Raw genomic sequence first — 18467 nt, forward strand, 5'->3', positions numbered from 1 at the left:
TTGAACAATAAGTTTATCATGTCTGTTCTCCCATTCTGGTCGTGTTCTGGCCAGAGCTTGCTTCAAACGCATTAATTGTCGTCGATAACGTTCTCCATTCATAGTTTCACCCGGTTGCAGCAGCTCATAGTACACCACACCTTTCATATCCCACCATATGCACAGCATAACCTTTGCACAGTGAATATCTCGTTTTGGTTGTGATGGACCTGGTTCACCTGGTTTCACCCAGGCCTTTTTTCGTTTAGGGTTCTCGTAATGGATCCACTTCTCATCACCCGTAATAATTCGATGCAGAAACCCCTTTCTGCTCTGTCGTTGAAGCAGCAATTCGCAAATGGTTTTTCGTCTTTCAACGTCTCTGTCTTTCAATTCATGTAGAACCCAATGTGACCTCTTTTGAATCATTCCCATGGCTTTCAAGCGTTTGGAGACTGTTGTTTGATCAACGCCTAATGCTGCTGCAAGTTGTTCCTGCGTTTGACACGAATCCTGCTCGAGCAATGCTGTCAATTCTTCGTCTTGAAATTTTTTTGGCTGTCCAGCTCGTTCTTGGTCTGCCAAGCCGAAATCACCACTTCTAAACCGTGCAAACCACTTCTGACACGTTCGCTCAGCTAGAGCATGGTCACCATACACTTCCACCAAAATACGATGACTTTCAGTCGCACTTTTCTGCATGTTAAAGTAATGCAGCAGGACACCCCGCAAAAACACTTTATCAGGCACAAATTGCGCCATGTTCACTTAACTACAAACTGGTGTTGTTGACGCTTTAATCCACTGCCCTATACTACGAACGATACGCGATGACAGGGGTTTGCAACACATGTGTGGATACACGGAACTGTGGGACTCTCCGTCCGTTGCGCCATCTCTTGTCCACCCGCACGAATTAATTCCTCGACCAAATAGCATGTGTGTTCATAAAATAAGTACCTATTTTTAAACGATTTGATACCCAATAATTTTCCTCAAGCATCGTTGTGCCTATACAATTAGTGTACCTTTGGGGTGAGAGACTCGGGATGCGATTCCTGCTGAGAGTTCATTTGATCTGTAGATTCATTTAACTTTGGTGCTAAAACATGAAATGACACACGTGAAAGATCCATTTGCGACTGTAAATGCGAAACTTTAGGAGTGTCTTTTGGTCTAATTCAGTACATGGCGTCGTTAAGTGAAATGCTATAAAAAGTGCTGCATAATCAGCATTCAGTATTCCATAACAAATAAAAAGTAGTAAAACTAGAGTCTGATTGCTTTTGCGAATGAGCGTCATATGTAGAAGTTTAAAGCGTCCTACCATCAAATTTGTAAACAGTACAATGCGAATTGTGGGGTGAGATTATTAAGAACTTAGTTGGCAGAGTGAAAAGAAGTATGACCAGTAGGTGCACACTTTACAAGGTGAATTACGAGGTAAACAGTTAAGTGAAATTCCCTAGGTTTTAAGCCTAACAGAGAAAAACATGTATTTTATTTCATCCTGCCTTATTTTGCTTGCTTATAATTTTTATATCGTTTTCAGCACAGAGACTATCATAGATTGGACATACTAGTTGGATTTATATCTGAGCAAGCACTCCCACACCCGGTATTACTCACACAGAAAACACGTACGTTCATCACTTCGCCACAAAGGGATACCCAATTTTTAGTGATATTAATTGAGCTCTGATGTTACAGAAATTAAAAATAAAGTAATATCGTTGATGGAAAATTCAAATTTTTTATTTCTTACATCATAAATATCTTTGAGGAACTACCTTCAAGATATAAAATAATATAGTATGTGCAACGATAACTTGTATTCTGTTTGCTTGAACTTTATTCCGAACGGCAGGAAGAATTTTCTTTTGTTCAATACCCCATAAAAAAAGTTAACAAACAAACTGATATCACCACATATTGTCATGACGATTCCCATGGTAACAACAGTGGTTATGGAAACAAAATAGAATGATCTCGTTCTAATTATGTCGATGCATCGATTTGGTGAATGAGACTAATAAACATATCGAAAAGTAAAATTTACAAGCCCTCATTCACTTTTATTGTTGTTTTAATATTGAAGCAGAAAATACATATATATTACTAGCAGCGTTCACCCCGCTTCGCTGCGGTCACCCCGGAACGCAATAAACTTTGTTACTTAGATAATTTTTACTTTTTCGCTTTCAAATTGCAGTAAATGTTAACATTATAGCGCCTGTCATTTATGTTAACCCGCCGAGTGACCCGCTTCGCTGCGGTCACCCCGGAACGCAATAAACTTTGTTACTTAGATAATTTTTACTTTTTCGCTTTCAAATTGCAGTAAATGTTAACATTATAGCGCCTGTCATTTATGTTAACCCGCAGAGTGACACGGTCATGCGGGTTGCATATAAATACGTTTATTTTTATACCTATGATGAACTAACAAAGGATTTGTACGTTATGGACACTTGAATGGTCAATTATCTCAAGACACTGGTAATTAAAAATTAAAGTGATATGATAAAAACCATCTAGGGTCCAAATCCTAATAACCCCCCAAAAATAAAAGAAATTGGTTCAGCCGTATTAGCGTGATGAGCTAACAAAGGATTTGTGCGTTCTCTTTTATATAATAGATTGGCGTAAAATATAAAATGTAACAATACATTTCTTATACTTTTTGGTTCCTTTATAATTCTATATTGTAATATCCCACATGGTCTTGTTTAGAAACAACCAACATGTGCTTGTATTGACAAACATAAACCATGTGCGTCTTACTACAGATTACAATAACTGTAGACGACAGGGGCACCAACAACAGTACTGGTCATGTCACGACGAAGGAACACTAGCGTCACCCCCTCACGTGGAACGCCTATACCGGGTGATTCAATAAGAACGTACCAGGCCTATATCTCAGCTAATATGCACATGCGTATGTGTAGAATACAATAAACATAGTAGCGACACCAGTGGCGTATCGTGAATATCTCCAACGGGGGTCATCTGCAAAATTTGACATGGAAACAGGGGTTGGTTGTGCTTCCATTGAAACAAGCGCGCAATGGGAGAAACGTCGAGACGAAACACCCTCGCACCACGTGACTTTAACCTAGTAATGCGACCGTGTTGCTGCCAACGAGGAAGAAATGTGCCAAGGTGTTTCCTCTTGATGTTTCTTCCACTGTGCGCTTGTTTCAATGGAGGCACAACCAACCCCTGTTTCCATGTCAAATTTTGCAGATGACCCCCGTTGGAGATATTCACAATACGCCACTGGTCTCGCTACTATTTTTATTGCATTCTACACATACGATTTGGTAGTTCAATTATTTTTTGACGCCTCTATGTGCATTATTAGCTGAGATAAAGGCCTGCTACGGGTAGTCAGATACAAGTCTGCAACAACGCCTAAATGGGAAAGGATATGAAAAGTTTGTCCTCTAAAAGTTGCCTTACATTTAAAGTCCTTTCGAACGATTCCAACAGTTATACCACTTTCCATTGCAAATTTTGAAGTTGCTCCCCGTTGAAGGTATTCACGAGACGCCATTGGTCTCGCTACTATTTTTATTGTATTCTACATATACGATTTGATAATGGAATTTTTTGTTTGAAGGCCCTACGTGCAGTATTACGGCCGGGTACGGCCTGGTACGTCCAGTATTATCGGTACGGTCCGGTACGTTCTTATTGAATCACCCGGTATAACCGAGAGGATTTCAGCGACAAGTATCAGTCTCCGACTGTCAAATGCCCTTCCTTAGCTTGCAGTCAAGCCTTGTAGGGACATTTAACTCTGTCTCTGCTTGCAGTGGAGCACTGAGAGATTCCTTATCACAACACCTGCTTAGAGGAGCAATGGGACTTCGAGTTGAGTTGAGTTGATTTTGAGTTTAACGTCCCGTTCAGCAGCAAGGCTATATGAGACGTGGAGCTACTGATTAACGTAGAATCCGAACCACACGAGCTCCCGCCAGGAATAGACCCCGTGTCTCCCACGTCGAAGGCGCGTACGCTAACTGCTTAGCCACGAAGGAGCTTCAGCAATGGAACTTTGTCGGGACTCTAACCCCTCTCCTCTCGCAGTGGAGCATTAAGTGTCCTACCTCTCTTCACGTAGCTCGCTTCATGAGGAATCCCTTCTGAGACCGTCACGTCGAAGGGACACTTATTTTAACCCAAACATTAAAGAATTTGTACTTACTGTTATTAAACTATTTTATAGTGGAATTTTGTAATAAAATCTGGTAGTGTGAGAAAACGATTCCAGATTATGATTTGATTTACCTATACCTGCACAAGCACAGCTTTGCAATATACATTGCGAATTTTGCTTTTTGATTTTTTCTTATTAATTTCCTTGATTCCGTTAATGTGTCGATGTAATAGAATGTATGTATGTTATTTATAATGCAACCGCTCTTAACAAAACAATCACTATGGCAATATATGATGATGAAATGAACATATTCATTACTTTATGCATTTTTCTTCCTGGATTTTCAACAAAACAAACACCTTCCTGCTAATCAGTATACAAGTTCAAGCAATCAGAATAAAAGCTATTCTTGCGTAAGAAGAGCGGGTAAATAATTTAAGATAAATGGAAGTAAGGCTTAACGTGTTGAATCAATGTATAGAATATAGAAAAGTATCTTAGTAAGGAATTTTACAATAGTACTTTCCGTATTCTTTCGTTATTACGATATTTAGTCTTTCATAATTTCCTTCAGAGCGTACCTTGAAGTATTTATTACGACGCAAACACGACTTCCAACAAAATTTAATCTTCATCTAGCTCTGTGTCTCTGTTCCGCATCACATGTATTGGTTCAAAAGCACTGATGAGTATATTCAAGGTCGTTACAACAAAGGAGCCTCCCATTGTGAAGTAGTTAATGGAAAGGGCGGAAATTCTGTACTCTTCTATGTGAAGGCGACAATCTCGCAAAAGGTTCAACGTCAAGAAAAATACTCCCATCACAATCTGCAACAACACAAAAGACATCACCACTTTTTTCTTACAATCACTCACACAAAATTCCTCTACAATATTTGCAGTCCGATATAAATTTCCAACTAGGATATCTACACCTTTTTTTCAATAACTTCTATTACTTTTGGGGGTACGTGATACCGAGTTAATATTTTTAGTAAGTAGATATTTCGTAGTGTCAGTATTTGGATGTGTTGACGGAACAAGAAAACTATATATTGTATCATTGTGTTGTAGAATTTTACGTAGATGATAAGTCGGAAACTGATTATTCCCTAGTAGCAAGAAAGCTTTCACCCAGTTGGCACGTGCTTGGCTTTCGGTATTCTACACTTGCACTTGAAATGCATGCTTTCATACAATCTGGCTTTCATTGTCCTTCCAAACGATGCTTTATACTCTTCGTAGAGCGTCATAGCATCACTTGCCGTTCATTGTTTATTGATTTGACTTCTAAAACGCTTGCGTCAAGCTTGAATGAAACACTGAATGCAAGGTTGTCCCCATCTAACTTCGTTACTGGAATCCAACTTGCGGCGCACTTTTTCCAATCAAGCTGGATGCAAGCTTAGCCGACTTGTAATTCACTCTTAGAGCAAGCGGTTTGCAAGTTGTTTCTGCCACTAGGGTACTTATTGTTAAATTATGTCTTGAACGGGAAATGTAGCTCCAACTGTTTGTGCTGAGGAGCTCTCGAAGCTTGCTATTGATGAGCTAAGAGACGAGGTGAGTGCCGAGTAAAAGAAACGAACATAAAATAATAATAATAAAAAATCTTCATTAATCTTTATCACATCAAACTTTCCACAGGGATTTTTCACTCTTTATTAAATTCCCCTTAGTTCTGGGAACACGAAGAAAGTATTAACATTACATACAACATTTAAACTTTCGTTATATAGTAAGAAAAAAAAAACTGCCTTCAACAGAACCCTTTATTCAACGGAAACTTATCTCAAACGGAAATATTTCATGAACCCATAAATGTAATGGTATAGAACGTGTTAAATTCCTTATATTCAGAGGAAACTGTGTTACGCGGACATCGTAAATCAAAATAACCTTTCAATGGAAAATCTTAAGTTCTGGAATTCAGCGTTTAGAATTTTTTTTAGACATCCTGTAAGAGGTAAGGTATATACACTACGTTACGTGTACTTCGTTCTTTTCTTATCTTACTTACACAACGACATAATGTCCTGATGAGAATTATATGGAAAATCGGAAAGAAGAATAGAAGATTTAGGAAGAAGAGAAACACTGTATTGAATTGGGAGAAGACTCGATGTCGTGGATCATGATGTTCTAATGGGGAAATTAACAAGCCTAAACTTTTCAAAGTCGGCAATAGAATATATTGTATCGTATTTATGTAACCGGAAACAATCTATTCTATACAAGGGGCATGTCACCGAAAAGTTTGTTACTCTGTCTGGGGTTCCTCAAGGATCTCATCTGGGTCCTCTGCTATTTCTCCTACTTATTAATGAAATTCCACTTTTTATTGAAAACTCTGAGATTCTCCTATTCGCTGATGATCTCAAATTATATTCTAGAATTAATTCAACTGAAGACTGCACACAACTACAACAAGACCTACAGCGAGTCCAAACATGGTGCGATGACAACAAATTAGTAATAAATGTATCCAAGTGTAAATCTCTGTCTTTTACGAGAAAAAGAAATCCTATCACTTTTGACTATACACTGAAAAAAACTAAATTGTCTAAACCAAGTACTGTCAAAGATTTAGAAGTTATTTTTGATCCTGAACTGAATTTTAATCAACACATAGATATGATAACAAACAGCGCATATAGAAACTTAGGTTTAATTTACAGAATAGGGCAAGATTTCTCCAGTGAGACAACGTTTACAACACTTTATTTTACATATGTTAGATCAAAATTAGAATATTGTTCTACAATATGGACCCCCAATAATAAAAAATACTCTCAAGAAATAGAAAACATCCAAACAAAATTCTTGAAAATGCTTACATACAAAAAAACTAATTATTATCCCAAATATTTTTCCTACAATGATCTAGTAAACAACTTTAATTTTGAAACTCTAGAAAAAAGAAGATGGATGTTGGACTTGTTATTCTTATACAAGTTATTAAACAATAAGATTGACTGTATGGAGTTGGTCTCGAAAATATCATTACGGATTCCCACTTGCAAAACCAGAGTAGAAAATACAGGGACATTTTATTGTGCAAAAGCCAGGAGCAATATATTATATAAATCCCCTATGTGGAGGCTGTGTAAATTATACAATGATATTGTAAATAAGCTTGATAAAGTGGATGTATTTAGTCTTTCACAAAACAGGTTCAGATCATATGTGAAACAAGAAATTTTCTGTAGTAATAGTTAAGAAATTTATATATGTAACGTTTGCTGTATGTACACAACACTGTAATTGGGTATTAAGCCTGTTGTGTTGTATATTAAATAAATAAATAAATAAATAAATAAAGACTTATCAAGATATAGTTAAAAGCTTAACGGAACTGCTACAATTTACTTTACTGTAAAATAACTTATATATTTACTGTGTTTTCTCAGGCTAAAATGTTTGTGGAAAGCCGAGCAGCCAAGTTAAACTATGGACACAAAATTCCCCTTGACTATCAGAAAAACAAGAAATCGTGTTTATATTTTCTTGTGTTTATTATGAGATTTACGTGTATTGATTCGTAGCATGTTTGTTGTATCGTGATTGAATAAGGTACAAACAGCATTTTATCTTAGTATTTCATTATATGTATATTTATAGTCTTTTTTTTTTTTTTTTTTTTTAAAGCATAAGTCTACTATCGTTAAGCGGAAATATATTCTTAACGGAAAGTTTTGCGAGTCCCTTTTGATTGCACTAAAGTCTGGTTCTATTGTATTATGATTTTAAAATCTGCCAATTCAATAGGCTAGTTCAGGTATTTTCAAACGGTGTGCCGCGACTCAAATAAAGATGCTGATAATAGATGAAATTCCTCATTAGGGAACAGTCATAATGCATGCTCATTTTTTGTTGTTAAATTGCATTTCTTTTATACACCATAATGTTTCATTATAATAAAAAAAAAAACACACACACACATACAAAGTAAATTGTCTTGAAAGAAACAAAGTTAATTTTTGTTGATGTAGCGTATGATTTTAAGTTATACAATTAGTGTGTCAAAAACTGAGAAAAGGTTGGAAAACGCTGAAATATTTCTCTGCATAAAAACAGTTATTCTTTTCTATCTTCAGTCCACGACTGTTGAGACAGATATTTAGATTCAATGAAACATATGGAATATCCATGTACCCATCAACAACGCTCTGAGTAGAAGTGAACCTTAGTTGTGGATTTATAAACATCATACAAATTCATTTTGCTAATAAAAGTTGAAATGAAGCAGGGAGGTAAGACAAGAATTTGCAACTACATAATTTGCAACAAAATTTTGATCGTCGTATATTCTCCAGAAAGAATACATCTAACTTTCAACATATTAACCTGCAATGAACTTCCAATTGACATAAAATAATAGAATATATGTAAATTGGAAGGCACTGATTTGTTTATACACTTTCCGACAATAGGCATTAAGAGTAAGAACCAATATACAGTATTGTTGTCCACAGTTGATGGAAAAGGGATGATTTCAGAATATTTTTCCCGGGAGAGAATTTCAATACACAGGGGGATGAAAGTAACACCTCGAAAATACTAACAATCTCAGTTGTGCATAATCGGAGATATTCTCCCAGAGGGAGGGGGGGTTAATTTCCTTCAGGAAACCGCCTTAAATCATCACTATGATGGACGGTATCACAACAGAAAAATGTACGCGAAGACCAAAAAGTTAGTTGAAAATTGTGATGCATACATGCTTCTCATTTGCAGGAAGATATCTGGTAATAATGCGATATTTCTTATGATGGTGATGATGATGATGATGATGATGATGAATAGCACAAAATCGAACTCGTCCTTTCAGTAGGAATACAGTATAAGACCATGCAAAGATCATTTCTATTGTTTCTTTTAAATACTTTTCTACAAATAGTTCAAACATGTCTTGAAGTCTTGAAATCTTGAAACCTTCATTTAAGTTATTCCCATTGGCTTCTATGCTATGCACGAGTAGCTCTGTCTCATATTTATCATTCGAGTCGCGACTATAAAGTCATATAGACATTATCACTGGAGTTGTTCCAATATTGAAATCGATTAAAAAGTTACAATATAAGTTGTAGCCCGGCCATGAAGGCAAATAGTTAGTTGTAAGTAAAACTGTTAACACTGAAAATTATAATAAATAACGAGGATAATGGCGCCAGATATATATAAATTGTTCTAAGTAACTTAAAGATTACATCAAACTAAAAATGGTCCAAGAGTGAAATAGTGTACTAAGTTAAACATTGAAAAGAAAAATTAGAGCTTTAAACTCGTGTACTCATCCGTTCGGCCGCCATCTTGGCTTCTTTTAACTCATTTCCCGTCCCGACCTCATACAACAATGAAATTTTAAATAGCGACGTAAGTTGAGTGAAAATACAATGTCCCATTGTTACTTTCACATACATACATATATATATATATATATATATATATATATATATATATATATATATATATATATATATATATATATATATATATATATATATATATATATATATAGGGTGTATCAAAAAAGGTTTTTACAACTTTGAAAACTCATATTGATTGATTCATTTATCTTACAGACATGGTGTTGGTGTTATGTTTTTAGCAAGTACTTGTTGTGACTCAAGTAGTAGCTATGCTAGTTCAGAAACAAGCCACCGCAAGCACTAGCGGCAGTTGCAGCAGAGACGATTGCCTTTACGGGTCTCGAGCGTGCTAGCCGTGTATTTTGGTTTAAAGAATCCAAATCTGCGACAACTGTGCAACGTAATTTTTGTAGAAAGTATAATAAAAATCCTCCCAGTAGGCCTACTATTTATCAGTGTCATAAGTGTTTTATTAAAATTTGGTGTTCAGTAGAACACTACAAATCTTCAGGTTGCCCCAGTACGTGTCAAGACGTTGTAGAGTAAGTGATACTTGAGATGGGAAGTGTGTCACATCACAAAGATAAGCTACATTGAACCTCTGTACATATAAGGTAAAAAAACACTGTAGATTTTCGTCAGAGTTTATAATTTGTTTCTTCTGCGAGATATAGGCCTAACTATTTAATCTTTAGTAGTGGGTATAAAATGACCCCCCCGCTTGGTAGTCCGCGTTAAAAAATACCTAAATAGTGTGAGGGTTATGAATGACGATTTTCACAGGCATGGATGACGGGCGAACAAACAAGATCGATTACAGCATTTAAATCAATCATTTCTAACTGAATCCTCTGTGATGTTGCAGTTTTTTGCTTCACTTCTCAGTAAATAGCACAGAGAGGAGAAGGAGTTTGTAGGTAACCCTGATGTTGATGGAATACAGCAGTGATAGAGAAAAATAAGAAATATCAATAGCGTAGCCGATGATTTTGCAGGTATATTACTCATGAATACATGACTACACTGCCAGAACTTGCTTATTAAATTCAGGCTTCTCCCCTCTTCTCTTTATTGTGTTTCTCTCTGCTTTTCTCAAGTTGTAAAAGCGAGGTTCTACATCACACATCATCCAGTTGAGAGTGACTGATCTAATGCAGATATCCTATTCGCCGATTGATGACTATTAATGATACACTGAAAACATATCTCAACGCTTTTGTCCTTCCATTGTTTCTTAATTGATTTTCTGTGTCGCAATTGCAAGTGGCGCGCATGGTGCACCTTGATGGGATTGTTATGCTATCATTGTTAACTAATTTATCCAAAACTTGTGCCAAGTCTTTAAATAGAAACACCATCAGTTTGTGTTTACTATCAAAAGGAAGGAAGAAACGAGAAAAGGTGAGACAATTTATTTATTTCTCCTATGTTTACCTAGTAGCATTAAGATAAACATCAATATCAATTACATAGGAGGGTATTTCGAAAAGCTTCCGGACTGACACTAAAATATGGCGTCACGAGTAATAACGGCATTCATGGCATGTAGTCCCATCTATGGGTGAAATAACGTATCAGTTTCAACTGTCTAGCTGCGTCAGTACGTTGGAGGCAATCGCTATGTGTTGAGCTCGCCTACTGCATGCCAATGCTCCAGTCTATGGTTGTTGTTGACAAGGCTGCAATCCTAAACTTGGACTGTAGGCTGCGTGGCGAATCTTCTCGAAGCTACGGTCTTTTACTGCAGCCTTGGCAACAACAGCTGTGTAGACTGGAGCATTTGCATGCAGTAGGCGAACTCAACGCACAGTGACTGCCTCCAACGTACTGACGCAGCTAGACAGCTGAAACTGATACGTTATTTCACCCATAGATGGGACTAATGCCATGAATGTCCTTATTTACTAGTGACGCTATATTTTAGTGTCATTCTGAAAACTTTTGGAAATACTTTCGCACATTGAAGAATCCAACTAAAGATCTCCAGGTTTCGAGAGAATATACATCTCTGGTTCTTTTTGGATATTTGAAACTCGAACAGTTTATGGAAATATGTGTGCTTACTACCTCAACGAATATACTTGCAACGAACTACTCATCAATTCATCACTTCACTTAAGTTTAATGGATGTATCAGAAAAAAAAAAAAGATCTTTCAATCCCTGTTTTGTTTCTCTATAACGTAGTTTCATATTGCAAGGATCCCCATATTACAGCGTAAGCACATGTTTTACAAGCGGCACGTGTTATTGTTTATAAGTAGCAGACGATACATAAAACCAGGAAGACACGAAGAACAACACGATGGGAACCGAAAGAGAACGAACCACCTGAAGAGGGCCTATAAAAGTGGAACCAAAGAGGACGGAGACATCATTTGATCACTGATCGCTAACCATAACAGCTCTGTAGGTCACATTGGACGAAGGAGCTCTACCCTGCTTAAAAATCCCTGGAGGCTGCCTTGAGTGAAGGGGATTCCTCACCACAAACCGTACCTCACGAGACTGCCATGAGCCGAGGAGGTTACTAAAGGACCATAACCTGGGCTCGCCTCAAGTTAACGGTAAGCTCACTAATTCCTACGGAATGTACTGAAGAATGCTGCATTCCCAACGTTAACACGTCTTTTAAATATAAACGACCTTTACTCGCCGCACCACTTTTACCTTTTTCTTTCTGGTTAAAAAAAGAAAAAAAAATCAGTAACACGTTTCTAGTAAACATGCATTTAATACTTATGAAATGTTATTAATTGAATTATTTGTTTCCAAGACATTTTCACATTGCCCCAAAAATGCAATTTGAGCGAAGGTGTTCCCATATAAAATATTTCCTTCCTTCATCTGTCTGGTCATAAGGAAGGTTAAAAATACTAAACTTTGTAGACACAAAGACTGTTCTGTAACATTTTGTAAAATAAAATAGGTGAAGGACTAGAATCCCGGATTATCATTGTCTCTACCCACACAAGTTATTGTAATATTATTTGATAATCTGTTTAAAGTGTGTAGACATCCTAGTAAGAAAAAGACATAATCTAAAGTTGTGAAATGCCAACTCTTAATATAAAATGTGCTATACAAACACACACACACTTCGCTCTACAAAGCAGTGCTACTTGTGTTAAATGCACTAGTTAATTCAGTGAGTGTAGCTTATATACAAGAATGTTTTAAGCGTTACTTTAAAAAGTTAATGGTAAGCTCACTAATTCCTACGGAATGTATTGAAGAATGCTGCATTTCCAACGTTAACACGTCTTTTAAATATAAACGACCTTTACTCGCCGAACCACTTTTACCTTTTCCCTTGTGGTTAAAAAAAAAATCAACAACACGTTTTTAGTAAACATGCCTTCCATACTTATGAAATGTTATTACTTAAATTATTTGTTTCCAAGATATTTTCACATTGTCCCAAAAATGCACTTCTCCCGGAAATAAGCCATTCTTTCAAAAGTCAAGGAGGAATAAAAACGAAAACAATATCCGAATATCAGCCGTTCCTTTAGAATTCGAGGGAGAAAAAAAAAAAACAAAAGAAATTAATTAGATTTAGCCGGAAAATGTAGTGATTTTATTCTACAATATAAAATATATTTAATATTTCTTAAAAAATAAATACGCTTCACTAGATCTCAGTGTGATTCGTGAAAAGGGTAGAATATGCTTTCTGAACTGTCTGATTTTGGAATTTCAAGGGACTCAGGAGCGGTCTGAAGAAATCGAATTACCACACATGGCTTTCTCTCATTGGAAGAAAACGTATACAAACCAGTGAACCTGCCTATCACTAAGGCCACAGACTGTCGTCGATTGGGAGTCGCTATTGGCCAATCAAACTTTTTTCCCTTCCTGATAGCACCTATATAACAAAGGCTTCTGTTTTTGGTTTCTCATGCTTTACCCTGAAGACAAGACATATGTTGTCAGTTCTCGAAACGTTGGACGATGTAGAATTCACCTAGCTGATTACCAGAGAACAATTACATTCATTTATCTCACATAGCTCACACTCATGGGCGACGATTAGGGGGGGCAAGGGGGGGCAGTTGCCCCCCCACTTTTCTGAAATAGCCTATTAATGTATATAGTTTCAACCAGGGAAATTTGTATATTAACATTGATATACAAATATTCAGATCATGTCTTGCCCCCCCCCCCCCCACTTTTAACGTCCAATCGCCGCCAATGCTCACACTTATCAGGTACTTCGATTGTACTCTATATATTTTCACGCTCGATACTCCACAATGTTTGAGTAGCAATTTGTCTTTTGGTATGAGAATATGCGACCTTCATGAACAGATTTTTCTTATCCGCGTTTCACCTTCTCAAGTGATTCGCCGATGGCTTACGGAGATTTTTAAAAACGATCCTCGTATATACCCTACATAGTATATAGTCTCACAGGTTGCATTTCAGTTACGGGACACCAAATCTCGCAACTTTAGAAACAATGAAAATATCCAAGGAATTTCCCTCTCACAATATAATATTTGGATATTTAAAATGTCTTTCTGTGATCATATTACAGAGAGCCCAGGAATACCTCATAAGTTTCCCATTTGCGTGACATAATAGACCTGTGGGTTTCCACCACAAGTTATCTACTGGGTTAATTGAGACGTTCCGTGCATATGCTGATATACCGGGGCTGACAATCCCTCTACGTACAAACGACGTATTTATGCTTTGTCAAAATGAGAGCTCAGATCCTTTTAAACGCCATACAATAAGGCAAAAAAAAAAAAAAAGTTGTAAAATCCAACTTTTATGGAGCCCAGTTCATCAAAACTCTTTCATGCAGGCCTTTTTAGCTTTTGCGTGTGTTCATCCATCCATCCATCCGGGAGGGAAAAGCAACTCAACAACTTTACTTAAAAGATCACCATTAAATTTGGTCAGGAGGAAGAGGATCACAAGTTAGATCGTTTTTGGAAGCTTTACTCAAACTGGAAGTGGCAGAAATTAACCATTTCCGGCTTTTACGTAGGGTAATAGCTAAAGAGAAACGGTTTTCAGCAATCGATTAAGGGTCTTAATACATTTAATCCTGATCCTTAAATCTCTACTAAAGCCGGAAGTAGTAGGAATCAAGTACAACTTCCGGTTTCAATATTGATCAATATACAGCAAGAACAATAAGAGGAAACCGCTCCATACCATATTCTGTTTTAACCCGTATTCAAATCGGAAATGGAAATCAACGACTTCCGGTTTAATGTTGATCGCTATAGAATAAAAACCGTAATAGGCCTATATAACGAGAAATGGTTTTCTGTATTCAATTAAGCGCTGCAAGAATATGTTCCATCTCCACTCTAATCTCTCTACAAAAATCAGAAGTAGCAGAAATCAACTACTACTTCCGGTTCCAATATTAATTGAGAACATACCAAGGCATACAGACCAAACTTCTTCACGTGATGTACACGTAACACTTTTATTTATTGAAAGTCCGCTTTTTTTTATCTTTTCACGATCGATTTGTGAATTCTTTTTTTTTTTAATACGGATTTTCGGACCAGTAGAGCGGTGGAAAAATTTGAATTAGAATTTTTGGTAGGTAGGCTATACGGTCGTCCATTTTCAAAATATAGTATATATTCTACTCACCTCCATATTCGCTTGTTCTTTCGTAAATTTAACGTAACCATATGGTGGATTATATAAAAGATATTAGGTGGATATACAGCGTACAGTTCTGTATACGTCCTATTACATTCCTTTGTACACGGTGTTTCAAAACAACACCGACATTTGGAAGGTGATTCCTGACACCAAGATAAGACAAAAAATGTAGACCAACCTGGGTGCACAGATGCTTCCTTTCGGAGTTACAGCCTGCCGAAAACATGAAAAAATGAACTTTAAAGGTCTATAGCTCCAAAACCATGGGACCTACCGTAGTCGGGTCAAGACTTCACTTAGGAATTAATATGTGCGCTATCCACAAATACATGTTTCAGAATCATAACGTACTCACGCAACGATTTTTATAGAGGGAGTATGTCTCTCTATAAAAGTAATTAATAAAAGTATATAATTTGGAGTACTCACTAACTACCTCTATTAAAATTGTTACGAAGTACCGCAGTATTCTGAAAGTTGGATATTTGGATAGGATACATACTAGTTCCTAAGTGAAGTCTTGACCCGTCTACAGTAGGTCCCATAGTTTTGGAGCTATGAATCTATAAAGTTCACTTTTCATGTTTTCGGCAGCCTATAACTCCGAAAGGAAGCATGTGTGCACCCAAGTTGGTCTATATTTTTTTGTCGTATCTTGGTATCAGATATCACATCCCAAACATTGTCGGGGTTGTTTTGAAACACCCTGTATAGGCACGAGAACTGCCTCCTATCGAGCAGTTTGGTATTACTATTCAAACACCTCAAATGTGATTGTAACTTTTGTTAAGTTTGCACTTACTGACCGGATACTTATATTGCATATACTAGATGAGATGGAGGAAAGCGTGTATAAGACAAGTTAGATAAACGGTCCATGCAGAAACAATACAACAAAGGCAGGACAAATGAGATAAATGATTAGTGTATGAGATAATGCAAGAAGAACAGTTAGGGATGAACGGAAAAGAGAGACAATAAAAGAAGGAAAATTTAGAAGAAACAAGATGCCAGACAGAAGAAACAAAAAAATAAAATAAAATAAAAACGAAACATTTTATGGTGGAAATCGAAGGAAAATGGAGACAACAAAGACCTAACAAAACGTTTATGTAATTAATGATAATTATGTGATAGAGAAGAACTTCGATTAGGAGTATGCTAAAAACAAACAGACCTTGGAAGAAGCTTATTAATAACAATGACTCTCGTATAAAAACGAACAAACCGATAGAGGACAATTTTGTTCCAAATATTTATATTGTACATTTCTAGAATATTGACAAAAATTACGAACAACAGTGTACCCATGTGGCTATTCGTGTTTGTTCTAGATGAGTGTGTACTGAAAACAAGAACTAGAAGGAATAAATATTCCAATTAGATCGTTTTGGAACATGAGTGCTATAACCAATTCAGCCTAAAAGCTCTCTTATCAATGGACTTAATCTACAGACCTTGTCACTACTTTTTCCTCAGATAATAATCAATGGACTCATTTCTCTTGGGTTTCGTTGACACACAATGCTCGTTATAAACATGAGGAGGCGTAATTACGTGGAAACCGAAAAGACTAGGTCAATTTGTCATGCATTCACGCAATCCACAAATTGCTGATACACAAATCTATTTCTCTGCAGTCAAATATCTCAAGAATTAGGGGAATTCATACACCTCTTTGTTTTGTTTTGTTTGTTTGTTTGTTTAAAAAGCGATAGTTAATATCAGGGTGTTGATGTGATACAGGTGCGCACTCAGAAATTTTTATTGCAAGAGGTCCAAGCTTTGCAGGAGTAGGGGTTCAATACCACAAACCACTAATCTGTAGTATTGAACGGGTACCTATTATTTTGTACCCGAAAAGATGGCAAGCAATTATAAAATTCTTCCCCCTATATTTTCAGGGGAAAATGATAGAACTGGATTATTTTTATAGGAGAAAGAGTACAGATGAAGTTAAGATCAAATGTTCATGCTACATCAATAATTTTCCTGTTAAACAAGTATAGTCTTATTGAGGGGAGTGTACAAATGTGTTTGGTTAGGAAATTTTTGTGGGGCGTCGATCTGGTGGACCCCCCATAGATGTGTACGTGGTCTGATAATTATGCTTAACCCCTTCAGTGCGTAATTTTCAGATGCGAACCGCTGTAAAAAGTTTTTTTTTTTTTTTTTTTTTTTTTTTTTTTTTTTTTTTTTAGAACTTTGGATGTTGATTCTAAATCTGTTTCAAAATCATTTACATCAAAATCACTAATTGATAACTCTTCCTCGATGTCAGCATCGTTGAAATGTCGTTTTGAAGCCATTACTGTACTGTCTGCTCTCAAACAAAACAAAGAATGAAAACTATATTTGACGAAACCCAAACTCTATTTTAATTTCTTTCTTTCTCCTCTTTTTCTTTTAATTAAGCAACAATTGAAACCAGCTGAGCGCAAACTCGCTAAATATTGTCGGGATGACATTACTCATACTATGGGCAAGTATATTCGCCATACGCAATACAAAATAGCCAAAGCAAAATGAAAGCGTATATATACGCCATCCGCACAGCAGGTGCGTTTTGAAGACACGAGTTAACTCGCCACCCACACTGAAGGAGTTAACACCAAATGCGAAATAAGTTTCAGCTGTGACGTAGAGACGCCATCTTTAAACCCATTGGTTTCTATGGGGAAGTATTCTTTGTTCGTTGAAATGAACAGAGATGGGTGGTTTGATCGGATTGGTTTCTTCTTTAAATCTACGGATACGTTCCTTATTTCGTGAAAATTCTTTTTTTTTTTTTTATGTGTAATGCTAATATTTATAATCAAGTTTAAGGTTGGTTTAAAGGGACAAGTTTTGCCAATAGATGGCACTATAGTCTTAGTATCTCTCCCATGTACTTTTTTTTTTTTTTTTTTTACCTTTCACGAAAATTCACGATTTCTCTTACAAATTTCAACCTATAAACTTCAAATTTTTAGAAAAGGAACTTCATGATCTATCAAAGGCAATAATCCGTGCCGAATTTTTTTATTTAAAATTTTCTTCATTGTTGAAATGGCTTGATTGTTGAAATGGATATCCAAACCTTTAACAATGGAACTGTTTCAACAATAAGAAAATTCTAAATTAAAAAAAAATCGGCACGGGTTGTTCTCTTTAATAGGTTATGAAGTTCCCTCTCGAAAAATTTGAAGTCTCCAGGTTGAATTTTGTAAGAGAAATTGTAAACTTTCTTGAAAGGTAAACAATACATGGAGGAGATACGAAGACTGTAGTGACATCTATTTGCAAAACTTATCCCTTTACACTAACCTTAAT

At 36.3% G+C, this 18467-nt stretch overlaps 1 protein-coding gene across 10 annotated transcripts in view; it reads right to left on the minus strand.

Moving 5' to 3' along the window:
- LOC145690740 (ninjurin-2-like) overlaps positions 1–18467 on the minus strand; it is a 343377-nt gene that overhangs the window by 81401 nt on the left and 243509 nt on the right. For 3 of the 10 annotated variants that reach the window (XM_081765928.1, XM_081765927.1, XM_081765926.1), the window contains exon 4: positions 4729–4975. The exons of the other annotated variants lie outside the window; for them this stretch is intronic. In XM_081765928.1, the coding sequence (XP_081622054.1) occupies positions 4772–4975 (204 nt within the window). In that variant the 3' untranslated portion in view covers positions 4729–4771. The remainder of the gene's footprint in view (positions 1–4728; positions 4976–18467) is intronic. 10 annotated transcript variants of the gene reach the window in all.

The sequence above is a fragment of the Thermobia domestica genome, chromosome 7 (genome assembly GCF_964235325.1).
Source record: "Thermobia domestica chromosome 7, izTheDome1.hap1.1, whole genome shotgun sequence".
NCBI classification, from domain to species: domain Eukaryota; kingdom Metazoa; phylum Arthropoda; class Insecta; order Zygentoma; family Lepismatidae; genus Thermobia; species Thermobia domestica.